A 22004-nucleotide genomic window follows, 5' to 3' on the forward strand; every position below is an offset into this window, starting at 1 on the left:
AATTGCCTTTGCCATATTTGAATTTCAGCTCCAGAGCTTTCTTAGCACTTTTGTACTGTGAAATTAACAGTAATAATAGCGTGTGTATTACTGTATCAAACAGTGTCTTCTAGACATGTTGACAACCCGAAAAAAAGAAGAAAAAAAAAAACCTTCTCTAGGCTTTTGCTATAACTACAGTGTTTAAGGGCGGGTCAAAGTGTAGACTGTTCACCGGCAGCCAATGAAGGAAGACCATTGGCTCACATTATGCAAATTTGTTTCAAATTATAGGTTCATTGCGGAAGCAAGACGGGAATTACTGATGACTCATTTCAGGCAGTTCAGAATCAGATCTTTCTTTTAGGAGATTTAATTGAAACTTTGCTGACGTTTTACATTCATAAACAGCTATACTACACACCACATGAAAAGGTAATTTCTAAAAAATATAGGGGCACATACAAAAATATGGGGTAGACTGAAAACAAAAAAACTGATTTAAATGTGCTGTTCTGGAGACCAGAATATCATAGAAACATTAGTGTGGGCTCTTAAGACTCTCACGACATCACCCTAGTAACTGTAAAGATGTGCAGTCAACTCTTAAACACTTTAGCAACTACATGTCAACCATCCACAACATCTTAGCATTATGGTGACGAGTTTTGCAGTAGGATTCACATCGACACAAACACCGCATGATTCTGAGCCAAATAATCCAATGTGAAAGAGTCAAGGCAGGTGGAGGAAGGTGGAATCAAACTGAAGCAACCGAACGGTGTGAAAATGGCCTACGGCTATTTTTGGCCTGGCAAAGATTTTGTTTAGATACAGTTTTTTAGATGGTGCATGTACTCTTGGTGATATTCCAAAGAAAATGTTAAAACATTCTCCTCTCCTATTTCCATCATCCTCCAGAAATCCGCTGATTTACAAAAGGTACAGAACTGATAATAAACAATTTCTTTAATGATCTCAGCTGTATTGAGTAAATAAAGCAGCCAATTGGTTCCTACTACAATTAGTAAATGTGATAACATTGTTGCAAGGTCTGGAAAAAAATCTGAGCCAAATTTGGCAAGATTTTGACCAAAAAATGTAAAATAAGTAGTGAAATAAAGTTAGTCTTTGGTGCTTGGCCCTTAATTATTGTTCATTTCAGTATGTTTAACATCTCACTTGCTTTTATTAAATAATACTATGTAGGCATCACGTAAAATGTGTTTTGTAATGTTTTACAAGAAAATACTATTTCAGTTTTTTAACTTCAAAATGTAATATTTAATTAAATGGTAATTGCAGTGTCTTTAAATTATTGTGGAATTTGCTAGTCATTTCTGAGTGCAAATTATTTCTACACCAACTGTGGATTTGCATTGTATTGACAGTTTGGGTCTCTATATGAAAGTTGACATTCACAGACGCTGAGAGGATAGCCTGTTTTTCTGTGGCTTCTTATTGAGTTATCTCTCACCTGTCCCATCTATATTAGAAATAAGATCCTCAGTTTGGGTATCTGACAGATATCTGATTCATTGCAGTGTTCCCTCATTGTAGTTGCCAGAATTTTATGGCAGAAGAGCAGTTTATGTGCATATAGATGTTGCATATAGGTGTGGATTGAATGAAATGCGCTCTGGTTGTAGTTGTTTGAATGCTGATGAATCCGTGCTGCCTGTCTAGATGATCAGTGATGTGAAGTGACAGGCCGTCAGACATCAGGCAGAGCGTTTTAAGTGAGCTCAAAGCTGACCTCTGTTCCTCCCTATAAATACAGAGGCAGAGGCAGGCACACACTGTCCTATTGATGCAATAACTGAGCCAAAAAGGAGGCAGAATGAGAAGGAGATCTTGGACAACAAATGCTGTACCAAGCCAAGCGGCAAGCTTAAATTTATACTGTATCGATTATTGTAGGCAGCTTTGCAGAAAAGTCAGTTACTAACTGCAATTTAGGGTGTGGGCTTGGTCATGTGTTCTGACTCAGCACTCAAACCATTACTTTCAACGATTGGACTCATTTTAGCCTCGACTTCAGCAAAATAAAACATTCCTTTTGTGTGATGTTTTTCCTCTGGCTGGGTCATATATTGAATATTCACTAGAAATCTGTGATGATTTTGTAGGCAATATAGAATTAAGAAACATGACTCACATTACAGTTTAGGGCTGGGCGATATGGCCCAAAAAAATTATCACGATATAATTTAGCATATCAGTCGATATCGATAAATATCACGATAAATGTAAAATCTTTATTTCTTTAAAGTTTAAAGGCATATTTTTGCTCATGAGTGAAATATGTAGAAAGCAGACAGTTAGCTGTAGTTTTAAACTATCCTTTATTGTCAAAACATGACAAACACTTCCCAAACAAGTGAACAATTTATTTAAACTGAGGTAGATTTATTTATTAAAATCTTAACTGTGGTCAGCATTTTTTTACTCAACACTATATATCAATAATATATCATTATACAGGGCTTGACATTAAGCATGTTCATGTGCTTGTCCTTGGAACAAGTACATCGTTCAAGCTTGTCCAAGTAAAAAATTAGCTTGTCCGGAAAAGTGTGTGTGTGTTTGTGTGTTTGTGTGTTGTAAATATAATTTATTCTGAAGCAATATTCTCACCAGTGTTCAATCAGCTTTGACATATTTAAATCTGCATATTTGTGGTTTTTATTTTTATTGAATCATTTGAAATTTGTGATATTTTCACCTTTTATAAAGGGCATTTTCCCTTAATCTTATTAACTATAGGCTAAGCTTCATGTTTCATTTTATATTTGTAATTTTGATCAATACATTTAATTAAAATAAAACACTATAAGGGCTGTTACCAATCAAATTAAATAATTTACACTGAAAAATTACAACAGCATTAAATAATGTTTTGAGATTTGTAGTTTTGAATAGACAAATAAGACATGTTGGAAAGTATGTTTAAAGATCAAATTAAACCACCAGTAGGTGGCAGCAGGTGGCCGTCTTAATGAGCGAGTCATTGAGTCGTTCATTCAAACGATTCATTCAAACAATGAATCGTTCATTTACACACGTTGTTGTGAGACGCGTTGCGGTTCTGCTGTGAACGATTTTCGCAGCTGAAACAGAACAAATAATGCAATATTGAGCGTTTATATATTTAATTGTCTAAGTAAAACACTAAGAACGCAATCGGTCAAAAAAAAGCGTTTTAAGAAACATTTTGAGGCCCCTTCTCTTGCCTCACAGTGGATTGGTCCACCGTGCATCTCACCGACACACACACACACAAACACACCTCACCGACAGTGGGCTGGTCGGGAGAGAGAAAAGTTCAGTATTTGTGGATCTCCAGTAAGGGCTGTCTAGTCTATTTTATTCATTTTAAACACCAGATAACATTATTTCTCTTTTGATACAGGCGATGCGGAGTCATTAATACATCACCAAAGACAAACAATTATGATAGCGATGTACAAGTCCGATGCTTTAGTGATTATAGTTTGGTAACGTTAGCCTGTTGTAAATAAGTCACCCATTACAGCTAACAAGGTAATAAGCCGGTGTGTGAATGTAGTTAATGTAGATTCACCGCTGTGTTGGGCTGCATGTTATATGGAAGGACTTTGAAGAAACAAGATAATTTAATAATTAAATTCTGTGTGGTGAACGTGAACCTATGATAAGCAGTCCACGCACGTCGCTCTGTTTTATGTCGGATGGGATCGCTAAAATATTTCCAAACCACTGAAGTTGAGCGAACTAACTTGTCAACGATATCTGTGTCCTCTGAGCTGGCCGTGAGCGCTGCATTTTCTTCACTATTGCTCATTTTTATCGCTCCACTTATCTCCGATCCTCCAAGCCTGTCAGCCATAGACAGTAAAAGAAATGGACACAGCGACCCCATTGACGTCAACGGCGAAAGAATGAAGTCAACCTAGGGGCACTCACTTCCTGATGGCTGAGCGAACTGCGCCGGCTCAAACTGAGCTTGACGATGTAGATGTGACGTGAGCCTCCTGTCTGACAGCTGTGAGTCTTCTAGTAGATGTGGAAAGCGAAATCTGAATCACGTTGTTTAAATATTTTCTCCCATTGCTTTTGGCTCACTATGGGCTTCTCCCCATTTTTCCCCTTGACTTTATCAGACTAGTCTCCAGGACATGTCTCCACGTCCCCCCGACTGTCTCATAGACAGTAAAAGATTGCCTGCGAGCGTCTCCTTAGGTCTATACGGTAATTTCTCAACTGTGCGACAGGGTCGCGTTGGTTATGACGCAATCATTAGCCTATTTTTACAAAAACAGCTTCTGCAGGGCGATAGTGTAAGATATAAGGTAATGGAGCCTTTTATACATTGTCGTGTTTCTTTAGAAATAAACAATGGACAAATGGAGTCTTTAAACGTCTCAGATGTAAAGTTATTCACTGTCAAAGTGACTCAAAAATGAATGGGAGTCAATGGGATGCTAACAGCAGGTGATGGCTTGGTTAGCAATGGCAGCCCCTATGGGTGGAACGCTTTCCGAGCGCTAGATTACCCCCTTGCTGTCAGCCACAGACTGTAAACATTACCGCGTGCAGCACCCAGACGCCCGGTCTGCAATACGCATGCGCAGCATTACGCATAGCGCGTAAGCATTATATCGAGAATTTATCGACCTGTTGTTATCGTTTTATCGAGGAAAATTATATCGTGATAATTATCGTTATCGTTTTATCGCCCAGCCCTATTACAGTTTAATGTGCATTCTAATTGGTTATTTATTCATATTATAGAGATATTTTGTGATCAATGTTGAAAAAAAGGTACAAAAGCTGTTACTGTTACCTGCATATTAGTACCTTTTGAAAAGGTACTTCCCCAGGTTTCTCTCTCTCATACCTTTCACTTTAGTAGCACTGCAAGTGGCTTTCTATTGACTTAAAATATTTTTTTTTTTAGCATTTAGAGAATGGTTTTATTGGTTTTATATAATTTTGTTGAAATTAAATCTAAACCTGATTTTATTATAAACTAAACGTTCTATATTTATATAGAAAGAAAAGAGTTTTTATATTACTATATTTTCCCGTTCTGAGAGTGTAAACATTAGTTTTGGCCTATGTTTGTTTGTGAGGATTTAGGTCAAATGTAATGGAAACTTACTTTTCCATGAGGCAGCATTACACCCCATTTGAAGAGCAGAGCAGATTGCTGTAATGGAAGGAGATATGGCTGGAAGGAGGGATTGAGAGATAAAGAAGTGGAGGGATGGGAACCTTTTCTTACTGTGTCCACTGTCCAGGTGTAATCCACCTGCCCCGGGGTGAGCCAGATGGCAGCTGCTTCAATGGCAAGGACTGTCGTAGTTCTTAAAGAAACAGTTACCCCATAATAATTGTATTATTTTACATTATTTAATTCAAGTATGATTTTTTTGAGCTGTTACTTCAGAGAAATGCTTCCAATCTGAAATATCTTAATGGAAAGGTAACAAGTCATGAACTGTAAAATTGGTGTGCCATTTTTGCACACATTTCGTAATGTGTTGGTCTCTGAGTGACTGCCAACCTCAGTTTCAACTCTGCCCCGCCTCTAACACATGCAATACATTCTTATTATTTCTGAATGGCTCTTGTCTCTCTAGAGTCTAGTTGTCCTGATCTCCTTGGACATGATCATGTCCTGTTCTGTCTTGCTTTCCTTGCAGTGAATATTTTTCCCTGCCTAGCTCTGTTCTGTTGATTTAAACTGTAAATAAGGCAAAAATACAAATCTGGAGTTGTTGTTTGTGTATATTTTTGTGTAGCTTGTTTCCGTCTTGTGCATGTTTGGTGGTTCTGATTTGTGTTTCTGTATTTTCATTGCACAATTATAGCCCTATAAAATGCTCTGTCTTTTGGCACTTGTCTATAAGAAGTTGCTAGAACAAAAACTGTGTCAATGTAAACAAATGTGAGATTAATCTTGTGAATATGAAAACCATCTATCTTCGCCTGGACGGAAGCTAAATTTAGCCCCGCCCACAACATTTGAGGACAGGAAGTTCGGCCTGGACTTGATCCGTTGTGGAACCAGAGCTGTTTAGACCAATCAAATTATCGGGGCGGGTTTATATGATGATGGACAGATGATTAACAGTAACATAATCATCCACATCACCAAACAGAGCATGGCTTGAATTTGTTTACTAAACGGAGAACTTGTTAGTAAGTTATTCACTGCAGTCAAACTTTACTGCCTGACCTAAAAATGTTGTGGGCCGGGCTAAGTTTGGCTGGCATCCAGGCTAAGTAATGTCATTTGTTACAAAAGATTGCTGTCCAATAAATTATATTATTTTGAACTGTCTATTCATGAAAGAATCCTGAAAAAAGATAATTTTCCACGATATATTAAGTAGGCTAGTACAATTGTTTTCAAACTTTTGAATGGTATATCTGTAAGGCACTAGTCAACTAACTGATTAGTGAGGTAGAAAATTGTAGAGTGCTTTCATATATTTATATTCTTTTATATCTTTTTATTTTAGCTTTTAGCTAACAGTGTGTTATTTTTTAACTGTTTACTTTAGAAGTAGCCACTTTAACGCATCATATCTACAAAAATACTGTAAAAATGTATTATCATCTTTGAGAATTAGCCGACTAGTTGACTTAGTCCATTTTAAAAAATGTAGTTTTTCACACTATATATTACCTTAATTTAAGAGAAGAAAGTAAACTGCTACAAAACAAGAGAAACTGTGCGGGATTCGTGAGATTTTCTCATCAAAAGATCTATCAAGCTGGCATATACAGTAAGAGAAATTGAAGATTTTTTTAACTTTTTGAACACTGATTGTATAACCAGAAAAAATAGGTTGCTTGCAGATGCTAGATTCCAGACTCGTTAGATTTCACAGAGACTGGCAGCTCATTATGGGGAAAATCATTTCAGTATAACACCTAGCTATGCGGTGTAACACCTGTGGTTGAACTTAAACCATGTGCTTCATTATAGGAAAAGAAAGGAAAAAAACAATACAGATGTGTTTATGCCCCTACTGCGGCTTTACTAAATGTAGGACACACTGTAAACCCGAATAAGTTGGCAAAAAAAAAAAAAAAATTGAAATAGAAATTCCAGCACAGTGTCAATTAAATGTAAGTGTCTAAATTAAAAGAAACAAGTTAATAGAACTCAAAACAATGAAGCAATTCAGATTACTTAAAATGTATCTGTTTTAAAAACTCAAAAGAAAAATAAAGTTCTAAATTCTTGCAAGTTAATTAGTTTGAACTCATTTGTTTAATTTGAGTCGGCTCTTTTCAAACCAATTCATTATTTTGAGTGTTAGGGTGACCGTGGAAAATGTTTTTCAGAAACACTTTGTTATACTGATTGAAACTCTACGTATCCTGATAGCAGTCAATAATAGAAGAATTAAAACATTTACTTGGGTCTTCTGTGGAAGTCTCAAAAAATGATTCAGTCTGAATGCCATTAAGAGATGGCAACCCGCAAACTCTGAAATTAATCTGCAATAGTCAGGTGGTACAAGTCAGCACTCTTTAAGTTGTTTCCGTTCATTAGTGTTATAAAATGATGTGCTCTGAGACCTGAAGCAATTTAACGCTTTGCGAGCTGTGTGTTCATGTGTTTTGGAGGAGGCATGGCTTTGGAGACTCTCTGAAGGGTGGGTGGAATATTATGCTTTCAAATCTGGCTTGCTATTGGTAGCCTATCCGAAATTGCCTGTCCTACCTTTAATTAATACAAAGACATTTACAGGGTCTTGAAACCAAATCTCTAAACACACATGTATACAGCTTCGTGAATGCTCAGAGAGAAGGACTGTTTATTTGAGTCCAGCCACACGCGGCAGCTGCCTTTTGTCTTGTGTGTATATCCCTGATGAATTACTTCATTGTTTCATTGTAAAACACATCTGTTTTGTAGCAATACTAGGTCACATGATACATGAGTGGACTGTTTAATTGCACAAACTCTTCTATAAATGCTATTTTATCACTAAATTAATTTACAAATTTAACACATTTTAATGAAAGGAAAGGGTGTTCAATTCATCTGGTTTCTAGGTTTGAGATTATAAACTCTTGATATTTTCCACAAATGCATTTTAAAGCTAATTTATTGAGAGGATGCTGGCAGTGGACATTGGAGCCATGTTTTGGTCTATCCCAAAGGCTAGTAAAATACTTAGGGAAGTTGTGATCATGCCCAAGCCGCACTCTCTCAGTAGGAAGGAATCTAAAGTTAGAGCCACAATGTGAGCAAATCTACATGAAAATGAACCCAACGTGAAGTATGTCGACCGCAGACTCCCGTCAGACTGAAATGGACTGTCAAACGCATACACAAACATGATATACAGAACATGATACAAAGGCTAAAAACAAAACAAAGAATCAAAACCATTCAGTCTCATGGAGAAACAGTTTGTGGGAGCTGTGATAGTCTCTAGAGAACGGAGCCGGTCTGCTGATAAGATGCACAGGGGGCAGCGAGACCACAGAGACTTCCTCTGCTGTCGAACGGAAGCCAAATCATTAAAACACTGAGCATGCCTAACTAGGGATGGGTACCGAAAACCGGTATTAAACGGGCCCCGGGGGTGAATTTTGAAAGACCGTAGTATCGATAAGCTCGGACGTTATCGGTTCTGCTGTCGGTACTTTTGATAATACACGTGAGAGAGAGAGAGAGAGAGAGAGAGAGAGAGAGAGAGAGAGAGACTAATAAATGTGCGGAGCCGCAAGAGATTTAGATTTTGTCTTCCAAAGATTATAATAATAATATTTATGTCTAGCGCAACTTAATTCCCTTTGTAGCCTACGCCGCCATTTCTCCCTAAAACTCAAACGTAAGACAGAATCAGCACGATCAGTGATTGTTGTAAATACAGTCTAACCACTGTTGGTAAATTGTGGGACGCGTTTAATAATAAAAAGAGCGATTAAATGCACAAATATGTGCGCAAGAGATTGTTCCCAAGTCGGCGCGCGCTCTGAAACAGCCGCAACGAGACGAGCAAATTACACTTTCGGTTTCACACTCGCGTCTAAACGATCAAATGTACACAAACATCTATGTCAAAATGACCGGCTTGGAGAGTCTCTTAAACACAACACAGTTTGTGTCTAAAATGGACGTAGTTATTATGGATATAGTCAGGAGAAAATGTAGTGCATCTGCCTATTATCAGTCGCCTGTAGATCTGCACATCTGTCTTAAAGAGGCAGCGGTGTAAATAAACATGCTGACGAATTACTGCGAATTAAACAACCAAATGCAAAGAGAAAATCCCTCACAGCTCTTGAATGAATAACTTCAGCTTTAATAAGCATTATTTTGGCTATTTATGATGAACAGTGTTATTTTACATTTGATTACTAGAATTCTTCCTGAAATGAAAGCACTGCATGTGTAGGCTGTGTATTTTTGTTAATTGTTCGTGTTTGTATATATATGTATGTATGTATATATATATATATATATATATATATATATATATATATATATATATATATATATATATATATATATATATATATATATATATATATATATATATATATATATATATATATATATATATATATATAAATCTCAAAAAGTACCGATAAGAATACCGTTAAAGTACCGGACCGATAAGCAGTATCGGTAAGAGTAGTAATACCGTTAAAACCTTAACGATACCCATCCCTATGCCTAACCCTGTCACATTCCCTGAAGCTGAAACAACATGTTTTAAATGCCTGCACTTATGTAATAGCATTTTATGCATTAATGAAACCTGTCAGATATTAAAGCAAGTTTCCGCGGATGAAAAATAACCGTGGTGAGAAGATGGAGAGAAATGTAGAATGAGAGACAGAGGTAGGGCAGAATAGGTATTGGACTGAAGCCACTGATCTAAAGTAAATACAGTGTGGCATGTGAATGACCTACATAGAGCCAAGTGAAGGAGGTTAAAGCGTACATTGTGCCAGACTCGTTCATTAGCCTTTTATTTCCTCTCTGTGAAGAGTGCAAGGAAGCAGACGCTAGGGAAAATTCTCCATAAGTGCTGCTGTCTCAATGAAAATATGTGACACAAATTGTTTTAACTCTTTATCTCTCTCTCTCTCTCTCTCTCTCTCTCTCTCTCTCTCTCTCTCTCTCTCTCTCTCTCTTTTGCAGGAATATAACATGACCAGATTAAATGGATAAAACCACTCTTCAAAACCCAGCATCCTGTGGTGAAAATGAAGCATCTGCGTCTCTTGTACAGTTAAAATAATCCAAATCTAGATCACTTCTTCAAACAAAAATCAACTTCTCAGTCCATATCAGCCATCTTTTCTCATCACGCTTGACCTTCTCTGATCAAAGCTGCCATGTACGGTAGTGCCCGATCCGTGGGTAAAGTGGAGGGTAACCACAGTGGCGGGAGCAATCAGAGTCCCGGCCGTTCGCCCCGTCTCCCGCGCTCGCCCCGCTTGGGCCACCGCCGCACCAACAGCACAGGGGGCAGCGGAGCTGGTGCCGGAGGTCCAGGGAGTAAAACCCTTTCCATGGAGAATATCCAGTCCCTTAACGCAGCCTACGCCACATCTGGCCCCATGTACCTGAGCGACAATGAAGTGGTGGCATCCGGCCCGGACCTCCCGAAGAGCACCATGACTCTGGGACGCTCGGGGGGGCGGGTGCCTTACTCCATCCGCACGACTGTCATGGGATCTAGCCCGAACATCGCCACCGGGGTGCCCGGCTCTGCGCCCAATGATGCCATTGCTTTCGGAGACCACCATATGCCTTCCAACTTGGCGTCCACTGTGCCTCATTCGCTACGCCAAGCGCGGGACAACACCATCATGGACCTACAGGCGCAGCTCAAGGAGGTGCTCAGGGAGAACGAGCTCCTACGCAAGGAAGTGGATGTGAAGGAGAGCAAACTCAGCTCCTCCATGAACTCTATTAAGACCTTCTGGAGCCCCGAGCTGAAAAAGGAGCGCGCCCTGCGCAAAGACGAGGCATCGAAGATCGGTGTGTGGAAAGAGCAGTACAGAGTCGTCCAGGATGAGAACCAGGTGAGAGAAACCAGCTGTTGTGTACTTTCTCCAGGATTATGTAGAGAACTAATTTTCACAATGGATAATAATGTGACATATTTCAGATTAAGTATATGGCAGGAAATAATAGCTTCAGTTTTTTTTAGTTATTCAGTTTTTTTTAAAAAAGGTGACAATTTAAAAAAGCATTGTAATTATTTTCATCTTTTAGTTAGTAAATACATTACTGATATTACACTAAAAGATTAAATTAAACTTTTAAATGAATTAATTGAACATTAAATGAGCATTATATGATGACAATATGCTAACAAATGTATCAAAATATTTTTAAATAAAGGCTGTTCTTTTGAACATTTTTTAGCATTTACAATAAGAATTTATTCTTGAGCTTCAAATCAGCATATTAAAATGATTTCTAAAGGATCATGTGAAACTGAAGACTGCAAGATGCTGAAAATTCAGTTTTGATCATTTGAAAATCACAGGAATACATTTTATATTAAAATGTCTTCAAATAGAGAAGTTTATACTGTATTTTTCCATAAATGCAGCATTGGTCAGCATAAAATACTTATTTTGATACATAAAATCTTACCAACTAATATATTACACTGTAAAAAAATATTGTTGGTTTTTGTTGGTTTAACTTTAAAAAGTAAGTAACCTGGTTGCCTTAAAATTTTGAGTTTATTGAAATTAAAAATGTGAGTTGATACAATGAAGGAAATTTGTTTAATAAATAGAAACTCAAAATATTATTGTATCTGAACCACATAAAAAATTTGTAAAATCATGAAAATAGCACTATTTGGCATGTTTCACTGCGCCATCAGAAATAAAACATACAATTACCCAATATGCTTACAAAATCTTTTAATAATCTTTTAATAAAGGTTGTCAAATCAGGTAACTTTATTTCTAAATAATTTTTTTTACAGTGTATGCATCCCTAAATAATATTGTTTTATTTTAGCATCTAAATGTTGGTCAGTTATGTGTCTGAATATAGTCTCTTTTCTCTTTTGTAAGCTGGAATATGCAGTTCTTTTAGTTTGCAGCCAAATGGCTTTATCTGCTGAAACACTATGATATGAAACGGTGCACCTGGCACTGAGAAAAAACACTATTACTTGCAGATTGGATCTGATTACTGAAGAACATTGTACAAGGCATGTCTTTAGAAATAGCTTGTCTTTGAGTGTTTTTTGAAATGGCTTGCTGAGAGCCCCTGGACATCTCAGATGAAGCTGATAATGAGATTATGATAATCAGTTTGTTTAGTTCACACTGGCAGGTGTTATGATAAAAACACCAGATAAGTTGATCTTTTGCATTTTTACATTTGAAATGGACTGACTGACTCAGCTGAAGATTCCTGCTCCTCTTCTGCAGACTGTAGTTTAACACATGCCCATCCTGACATTTCCCGTTTTATTCTCCTTCCTCCATGCTGGATTTTTAGCTCTATTGTAAGCTGTAATTTAGCTATTCCCCATGTATTTTTAGGGCCTTCAGTCTACAGCATGTAGCATACTACAGCTAGCATGTGGCATATATATTAACTGTTATCATTATGCCACCACCTCTTTTCAAGATGTTTTATGTATTTAGTCTAGTCTTTGTAAGTCTGGCACAGCCAGTTTTCATCATTCTGAAACCTTAAAAGGATAGTTCACTCAAAAATGAAAACGTGATGTTTGTCTGCTTAACCCCAGTGCATCCAAGATGTAGGTGTCTTTGTTTCTTCAGTAGAACACAAAAGAAGATTTTAACCTGAACCATTGCAGTCTGCCAGTCATAATGCATGTGAATGGGTAACAATAAGTAAGACATTTTCAGTAAGAAAAAACATGCTTCGACAACATGCACAAAAACCCTGCTGCCCGTGACGACACATTGATGTCTTAAGACACAGACCTATCAGTTTCTGTGAATTTTTTTTTTTTTTTTTAACCTCTTATCCAGATGAATCTCATCTAGTGTTCCCATCTGCTATTACTTCCCTCGGGTAAGGTCAAACTTGCACAATCATAGATATATATAGATTCCTCATTAGTGTCTTCGCGAATCGGCCGAATTATGTATCGACATAATATATATCTATGATCGTGCCAGTTTGACCTTAATGGAAGTAATGATGGATGCAGAAACTGATCACAAGCAGCAGGGTGTATGTGCATGTTGTATAAGCATGGTTTTTTTTTTACTCATAAAATTGTTACCCATTCACTTTACCCATGTATTATGACCGGCAGACTGCAACGGTGAAATCTTCATTTGTGTTCTACTAAAGAAACAAAGACACCTACATTTTGGATGCATTGGGGGTAAGCAGATAAACATCACATTTTCATTTTTGGGTGAACTATCCCTTTAAGGAAAGACCGTCTGTATATCGACATGCAGTTAACTTTGAACTCAGTTGGATGCCAGGGACCTTCAACACTCTTTCTAAACATGGTTCTGATCCTGCTCCGCTTTTGCCTGGGCTGAACCATGAGGCTAATGAGGGGCTCATCTTCATTGCCTTTGCTGTCTTTCATTCAGGACTCCTGTTTGAAGGCTCGGGGGATGTTTTTTGAGTACTCCAGTGCAAGATGGGTGACTCCACAGTCTCCACATGGTCTGCTTAGTACAGTGAACTGGAGTATTTGACTGATGAAGTGATGTGGGGGTTTATCTAAATAAACTAGATCAATATTCAAACGAACCTTGATCAGTTAAATGAACACATCAAATTCTCTGGAGAGAGAGACATTCAAAGAAGGGAGAAGAGAGCAGAAATAAGAGGAATGAGAGTTGAATGCTCCTCAGGGACCTGTTCAATTATGAGATGTGACATAGCAAATGCTTTTAGTCTCTCTCTCTCTCTCTCTCTCTCTCTCTCTCTCTCTCTCTCTCTCTCTCTCTCTCTCTCTCTCTCTCTCTCTCTCTCTCTCTCTCTCTCTCTCTCTCTCTCTCTCTCTCTGGGATGCATTGACAATAATATTATGGATGAACGATTAACAAAAATAATTTATATTCATCTAAATGATATGGCTGATAACTGAGAAATTACATTTTAAACATATTAATTACAAATGAAAACATTTTGTCTAAATGATTATTTTTAATTAATAATTTAATTATAATTATTCTAATATTCTGGGAAAGGACCGAAAAAATGTGGCCTTAAGTACTATGTACTTAAATCCAAAAATAAGTACAATGTACTTACTGTGTTCAAGTTGTATTGTAAAACACATTTTCTGATATTGAGGTGGGATACGGGTAGAGTTAGGGACATGTGTGGTGTATAGGGTCAGTTTAAGGGTAGGGTTAGGTGTAAGGGAAGTGCCAACTGTCTAATTACAAATGTAACTACAGAAATTAAATTACATTACTACAGAAATAAAATTTAAAATGTAAGTACAATGTAAAAACATGTATGTACACAATAAGTGCATTGTACCAAATTATTAATTACAATGTTAGTACATAGTAGTTAAGGCCACTTAATATAAAGTGGGTACAACACGGCCTTAAATGTCTAAATAATTGTTCTTTTTCTAAAAAAGTTTTTTTTAATGAATTATGATGTAGCCTGCTGTATGAATAAAATATATTTAATTTGAAATTTGCTAAAGACTACAATTAACAGTGTTGTTAGTAGTGTTTTTAAAGATTAACTTTACGTTAGGCAAAATAAAAAATAAATTAAAAAAATGACAATACGAGCATGCCTTTTCTATAGTATAATGTGACAGTCATTCTTCCTGCAATAAATGCCTTTCTCACTCTTTTTTTTTGTCATCCATAAATGTAGACATGTTGTTTTCGAGTCTATGGATTTAAAATGATCCTTTTTTACTTGGCCTTTTTCTACTAATCTTTCTTCTGAACATCTGCTGTGACATTCCCAACATTAGCAAGCACGTTCATTCGAGCCTTCCAGACAGAGCGACTGAGCCAATCGGGTGCCCATCAGAGTGTGTGTTCCTTAAGCATGTGTGTCTGCCCTTTGAGGAAGCGGGAACAGATGGCAGACGTGGCTCCTGATGCGCTTACTGTAGTAGTGTTGTAAAAGGTCCAAAGATTCGCGTCCCAATCCCTCAATCTCCTTATCAAATAGTGACATTTTTCACAGCCAAGTTCCGCCCACACTAATATTCACTGTTCCGGTCAGACTGTTTGTTCCTAATCCGGAATGGTTGAGTCTCATATTCAGAGGAGAACAGATTGTGTAGGTGTTTGTTTGCTGTGTCATGTCAGTAAATGTAACCTAGAAGGGTAGCAGATGGCCAAGGGTGGAGTCAGGAGCCGGCCAAACCTCAGGTCATCAGGCTCCACACTCTCTCAGATGGAAATAAACATCACATGCTGAGCTGAATGACTAGGAACCATGAAAATATCTCACATGATTTTCTTGTACAGTACTTCCTGTTGTCCTGATTATAGTTTGAGGTCTGCATTTACTCATTATGTAATAGATAATCAGCCCATTACTCACAGCAAAATGACTGTGTCATACAATATGCTGCGTGTGCACTGTTGGAGCGGGGCTGTAAACACAATAGGTTTTGAGGGGGTCAGAATGGTGTTTTAAGTGGCAGATATCTCAAACTTTCAGTTTTGGTCTTCTAATCTTGAATAATTTGTAATTCATAGCCTTAACACGTTCCCTGCCATTGACAATCCCGGCAATCTGCGTTTTCATTCGAAATGTTGCTGTTTTTATTAATCTTACCCACATTAAAGTATACCCACATCATAAAGTCATAAATATAAATATATTATATGTTAGATTATAATCTAATAATAATAATTAATGATTATATATATATATATATATATATATATATATATATATATATATATATATATATATATATATATATATATATATATATATATATATATATATATATATATATATATATATATATAATAAATTATTGGTTGTAACCAGATAATAAAGTTAATATTTCATATTTTAATATATTATATTACTACTACTACTACTTGGAGATTTAAACAAACTACTAACCCAAAGTATTTAAATTCAGTTCATAAATGTATTTTTTTGTACTGCAGACATGTATAACTCAAATTGTATGGCTTGTTTTGAGCTATTAGTTAAGTGATGATCATGCATACATTTTTTGCTTTTGAACAATAAAAAAGACCAGAATATCACAGCTGTGCTTTAGACTTAGGCCAGTAGGCAACCACCTAGTGAGAACACACCAGCAACCACATAACACACTAAAAATGACTCCGAACACCTTAGAAAACGCAACAGCCTAACAACCACCCCCAACAATTTTGTCTCTCTTATAGAGCTCAAGTTTAAAAATAAACCATCCTATAAAACCACCAAGAGAACAAGGAAAAGAATGTCTTTTTGGGCTTGCCTTGTTTGTTTGCTTATTCTAATTTTATTTCTGAAGCAGTCTGTGCTGATTATGGGAAGTCTAACAATGTTTGAGTCATGTTATTTGTGTCATCTCAAGAGTGATGTAGTAAAAGTTTGGAAGAAAGAATGCAGGGACGACCGATCATATTTTTATCCGTTCTCACCACGGGTCTCTGAGCCGCTGCTCTTTGGCAGACGTGGTGGGCCTTATATGGAGTGTGGTAATACAGGATAGGTGTGGAATGAGCAGAATCCTTGCATACGGTTACACAGACCTCCTCTACACAACCATCCCGCTCTAGCTCTCTCACCATAGTTCACATGCAGGGGAAACAGTGAGAAAGTTGGAGTAAGAGAGTCATTGAGAGGAACAGATGGGAGAGAGGAGAAAGAGGTGGTATTGAAAAGTTTCTTGTAGCTTTTAAAGGGACCATGCATGGAAAAATGCAGCCATAGCATGGGTAGAACATTTAAGCCTTGTTTTTCAGCTTTTTTTGGGATGTTGTGTGCCTATTAGAAGGGATTGGGAAAAGAGCAGGATTGCTGTGTCCACTACTTCCCAAAACCCCACTGACGGTGCAGATGGCCCCTCTGACATGCTCTGTTAAGATTAAGCCCTTGTGATCCGCTCCATTGTTCCTGTCAGTCAGCAGGAGTTCCACCCACCTTCACTGTGTTTATACCTGCTGAAGAAAACGAGGACTCTTCAGGACATCCATTTTTAATTTAATTTAATGTATTTGATACTTTCCTTTCACAATTGCAATTTTAATCTAATTCTCAAAATCTCATTGTCATTTGTGGGATTTGTCTTTTAAAATTTAATTTGTTATTGTATACATATTCAAAATTATATCTTTTAAAAATAAATATTGTATAAGGTAATTATATATTTATATTTGACTTAAATTAATGTACAAAAGTACATTTTCACATATATATATATATATATATATATATGTATATGTATATATATGTATATATGTATGTATGTATATATATATATATATATAATTTTTTTTTCTTTTTTTTTTTCCCATATATATTTCAAAGTTGTATTTTTCATATATATTTCATATATAACTTTATATATATATACACACACACACACACACACACACACACACACACACACACACACACACACACACACACACACACACACACACACACACACACACACACACAATTCAGGTATAACCACTGACAGGTGAAGCGAAGAACACTTTCTCTACATTACGGCACCTGTTAGTGGATTGGATATATTAGGCAATAAAAGTGAACATTTTGTCCTCAAAGTTGATGTTTTAGAAGCATTAGAAACTTTGACATAGGCCAAATTGTGATGGCTAGAGGACTAAGTCAGAGCATCCCCAAAACTGCAGCTCTTGTGGGCTGTTCCTGTTCTGCAGTTGTCAGTATCTATCAAAAATTGTCCAAGGAAGGAACAGTGGTGAACTGGCGACAGCGTCATGGGTCATTAATGCTGGTTCTGATAGAAAGGTGTCAGAATACACAGAGCATCACAGTTTGTTGTGTATGGGGCTGCATAGCCGCAGATCAGTCAGGGTGCCCATGCTGACCCCTGTCCACCGCGGAAATCACCCGCAGTGGGCAAGTGAGCATCAGAACTGGACCACGAAATAATGGAAGAAGGTGGCACGGTCTGATGAATCACATTTTCTTTTACATCACCTGGATGGCCATGTGCGTTGGTACGCAAATGAGTGGTCTGCGCCTCTCTGGGTACACATGGCACCAGGATGCACTATGGGAAGGCAAGCCAGTGGAGGCAGTGTGATGCTTCGGGCAATGTTGTGCTGGGAAACCTTGGGCCCTGCCATCCATGTGTTACTTTGACATCGACCAACTAAGCATTGTTGCAGACCATGTACTGTGGCTTCATAAAGTTTTTGACTGGCAAAACATAAACATAGCAAAATGTAACTTTAATCAAGTAGCCTTTTAATCTGATTTACTCTAATTGAAAATGTCTGGTTTAGAATGATTATTGCCATCCAATTATGCCCTCCCCTGTTCACATCTGGTTAATTACATAATCACATTCAGTTGTCTGGCTTTGCCTCCCTTCGAGGGCTTCATGACACAGCAAGTCTCGGTTGCCATGGTTGCCTTGCAATAGCAGACCCACTGCAAGAGCCAGCCTACTTCTCAATGAGCCCTTTGAATCAAACTGTGGCAGTTTGACTTTAATAAAACCCCATTAAAATCAACATTGAATACTGTTTTTGAAGATCAACAGTGTGGCATAAAGACTGTCCTTGCTTGGATATCTGTTATACCAGTATTCTTTTAAAGTTGCATAATGTGGTATTTGGGTGTGAAATATGTATTTTGATAATGTTTATAGAGTGTTCACACATGCTTTTAGGAGCTATTACATGCAGAGAAAAACTGCTGTAAATTCGTCATCTGTTGACACTTAACATTTGAAGGAGCAAATAAAAGCTAGGTCCTTGAACAAACGCATGTTAACATTACAGATGGCCTAAAGTCTGTGCTGATATTCTCAGACTCAAGGCAGGAGACAGGCTCTAATTGGTACTGTGTTCCTGAATGAATGGGCCTTTATTGTGATGGTCACCTGCAGGGTCTGACCGCGCTACTGGAAGGTTTCGAGGTGAGTCGATCAGGAAATGGCAGCGGCCCCGTTGGAGGCTGGGACACATACAGACAAGAAGAACTGAGCTAATTAGAGAGGTCTAGACTTAAAGGGGTCATCTCATGGAAAGTAGGATTTTCCTTTCCCTTTTTGCTCTTTTAAAATGAGATGTTTGATGTACTGTGTAGACATAATCTGACTTCTTTTCTCCCCAAACCATCCAGAGGCTCTTTGCGCTCCTATAGTCAGATGCAAGCGAGGGTCTGATCGTTGTAGAGACGTGCTGGAGACGATCTGTGAGCCTCAGGTTCAGCTCCGTCACCTGATACTTCTGCCTCTGTGCGCTGCTGGTTTGCCATTGGGTTTCCTCATTAGTCTGGGCACACACAGAGAATGGAAATCAATTAATTAATGCACTCGCTATGATTTATTCATGATGTCGATCCATGCTGGAGAATCGCCTCACTAGGTAGAAAAGAGCACAGCACGCTTTGTGGTGAACGCAGGGCAAGCGATGGAAAAACAACAAACGTTTAACTATTGTCCTTTGTGTATTTGTTTTAAAGGTAACCTGAATTGCTTTTTTCAACCTGTTATGTTGAGCTAATCATTGAGGAAAAATAATATGGGGTGCAAATTTTTTTTGTCTGGTTCTAAGGAGTGCCTGGAGATTTGTTTGGTGCTCACACTGCACATAGTGCGATCCATTTAAAATAACCATAACAAATGAAATACACTATATTTAGTTAGTTTTTTTTTAAATAAATAAAGGGTGACAGAACTATTATATTTTAAAATAAAAAATACAATAATTTTATAGTACTCTTAAAAATACAATGCTTGTATTTAGATATAATTTTTTTCTTTTTTAAAATGAATTTTCAAAATTTTCAAACCTTAAATCAGCAAGCTTTTATTTTGGCACGTTACCAGAAAGTAAGTATATGCATTGCCGGTTTTAGCACTGCCAACTGCTGTGCTGAGTGAAGCAAGAAGTGTCTCAGCTTTGCATTTTTCTCTGAAACTGACAGATTTATTATGCATTCAGTTAAAATGTCAATTGTGTACATTATTACAGTTAAAGGTCCCATTCTTCGCGTGTTTTCAAAGCTTTGATTATGTTTACAGTGTGCAATATAACATGAGTTCATGCTTCGCATGTAAAAAAAACACTGTATTATTCACACAATTTACATATCTGTACAGCGCTGTTTCCTCTGTCCTAAAACGGCCTGATGATTTCCTTGTTCTATGAAGTCCCTCCTTCAGAAAAACGTAACGAGTTCTGATTGGGCCAGTGCTTCCCGTGTTTCCATCAGAGGAATTTGTGGAACCCGCGCATGGGGAGGTTGGATTGCACTTACAGCTCTCAAAAATATTTTTTTTTAATCTTCCCAGCGCTAAAGTTCCCCTGTGAGCCCTGTGGTGAGTGTTGGGCGGTATACCGGTTCATACCAAATACATTTTGTAATGATATAAATTTTTAGTATACCGCAGTACAGTACAAAGTGAGTAACGCAGTGCAGCAAAGAGACCCTTCTTTTCACCGCGATGAGTTTAACAACACTCACCACATGGATCATAGATCAGATACAGACCGGTGTGTGTGTGTGCGTTTAAGTTTTTATGGATTTCATATACTCTTTAGTGCTCTAAACATGAACCAGCAGCGTATATGCACACATATTGCATCACGTCGTCTTCAAATGACATATATGTGCAAATAAGGACAATGATACAGCAGTACTGATCATGAACGTGATGACACGATGGATTATTCTGATATACAGTAGACAATAATGTAGACTGACAATTCAAAGAAGAATGGGCAAAAGTAAAACTGACACAAGTCATTTGTTTAGAGACTGGAGTACTCTTAAATGTACTGAAAATATTATTAGACCTTTTAAATGTTCTTCTGCGTTTCTCCATCGTTTTGGCAGTTTGTTGTTCGGGTTAGATTTTTTGGTAACACTTTAGTATGGGGAACACATATTCACTATTAACTATGAGTTTTGCCTAAATAAACTCCTAATTTACTTCTTAATAGTTAGTAAGGTAGTTTTTGTAGCATTTAATTTAAGTATTGGGCAGAATTAAGGGATGTTAGAATAAGGTCATGAAGAATAATGCATTAATATGTGATTTATAAGTACTAATAAACAGCCAGTATCCTAGTAATATGCATGCTGAACCCTAAAATAATGTGTTACTTATTTTTTTTTAATGCATAAGGTGCCCTCAACTCAGTTTTTTTTTTTTTTTGCTGCAGTGAAGTTGCCACAATGTATAATGCTAAATGATCTACACATCCTCACTTTTTCTTACTGTTATGTGTCTCAGACACATCTAAACTTTCTTTGATAATCACGAAAGTGTAATATCACTTATTCTGTATATTTCTGTATAAGGTGAAACATGCCTCTTAACCAAACTGGGTCCTCCTATGCCATGAAATTTGCTGTGTAAAAGGGAGGTGTGGCTCTAGCATTTTTGTGTGGGATACTTGTTCTCTGGAACATGTTAGTTGAAGTCAGCTCAAAGCTTTGTGAAGGGCCGAATGAGTCTGTGCTGATTGGCCGACCAGCTCAGGTCACTCAATGCAGCCCAACTGGCATTCATGGAATGCTGGAAGGTCGTTAAAGGTCAGAGGTTGCACATGCTTGAGATTACAACCTCTCTGGATCTTGTTATAAGGAAAAAAGGCCATAGCTACTCACCTATCCCTAGTTTAGGTTCATTTTGAATCTTCTGAAGACTGTGGGCTGCTTCTAAGTATCCCATCGCAGTTGAAATATCCGGCGGAGTCCTCTGCCAACTTTTTTCCCTCTCCGCTGCATTCTGTGGTTTGGCATTCCCTTGAAAACATTCCATCTGTGGGGGCTGGACCAGGATAGTCTGATCCTTCTAGTGAGGGAAAAAAAAACAAACACGTGGAAGAAAGGAGGAGGGATGAAGAAAGCTGTGGCA

At 37.5% G+C, this 22004-nt stretch overlaps 1 protein-coding gene across 10 annotated transcripts in view; it reads left to right on the plus strand.

The window, feature by feature from the left end:
* The window catches only part of erc1b (ELKS/RAB6-interacting/CAST family member 1b), a 225045-nt gene that overhangs the window by 8192 nt on the left and 194849 nt on the right, over positions 1-22004 (plus strand). For all 10 annotated transcript variants that reach the window (XM_067428496.1, XM_067428498.1, XM_067428488.1 and 7 more), the window contains exon 2: positions 10142-11031. In XM_067428496.1, the coding sequence (XP_067284597.1) occupies positions 10339-11031 (693 nt within the window). In that variant the 5' untranslated portion in view covers positions 10142-10338. The remainder of the gene's footprint in view (positions 1-10141; positions 11032-22004) is intronic.

Source organism: Pseudorasbora parva, chromosome 20 (assembly GCF_024679245.1).
Source record: "Pseudorasbora parva isolate DD20220531a chromosome 20, ASM2467924v1, whole genome shotgun sequence".
NCBI classification, from domain to species: Eukaryota; Metazoa; Chordata; class Actinopteri; order Cypriniformes; family Gobionidae; genus Pseudorasbora; species Pseudorasbora parva.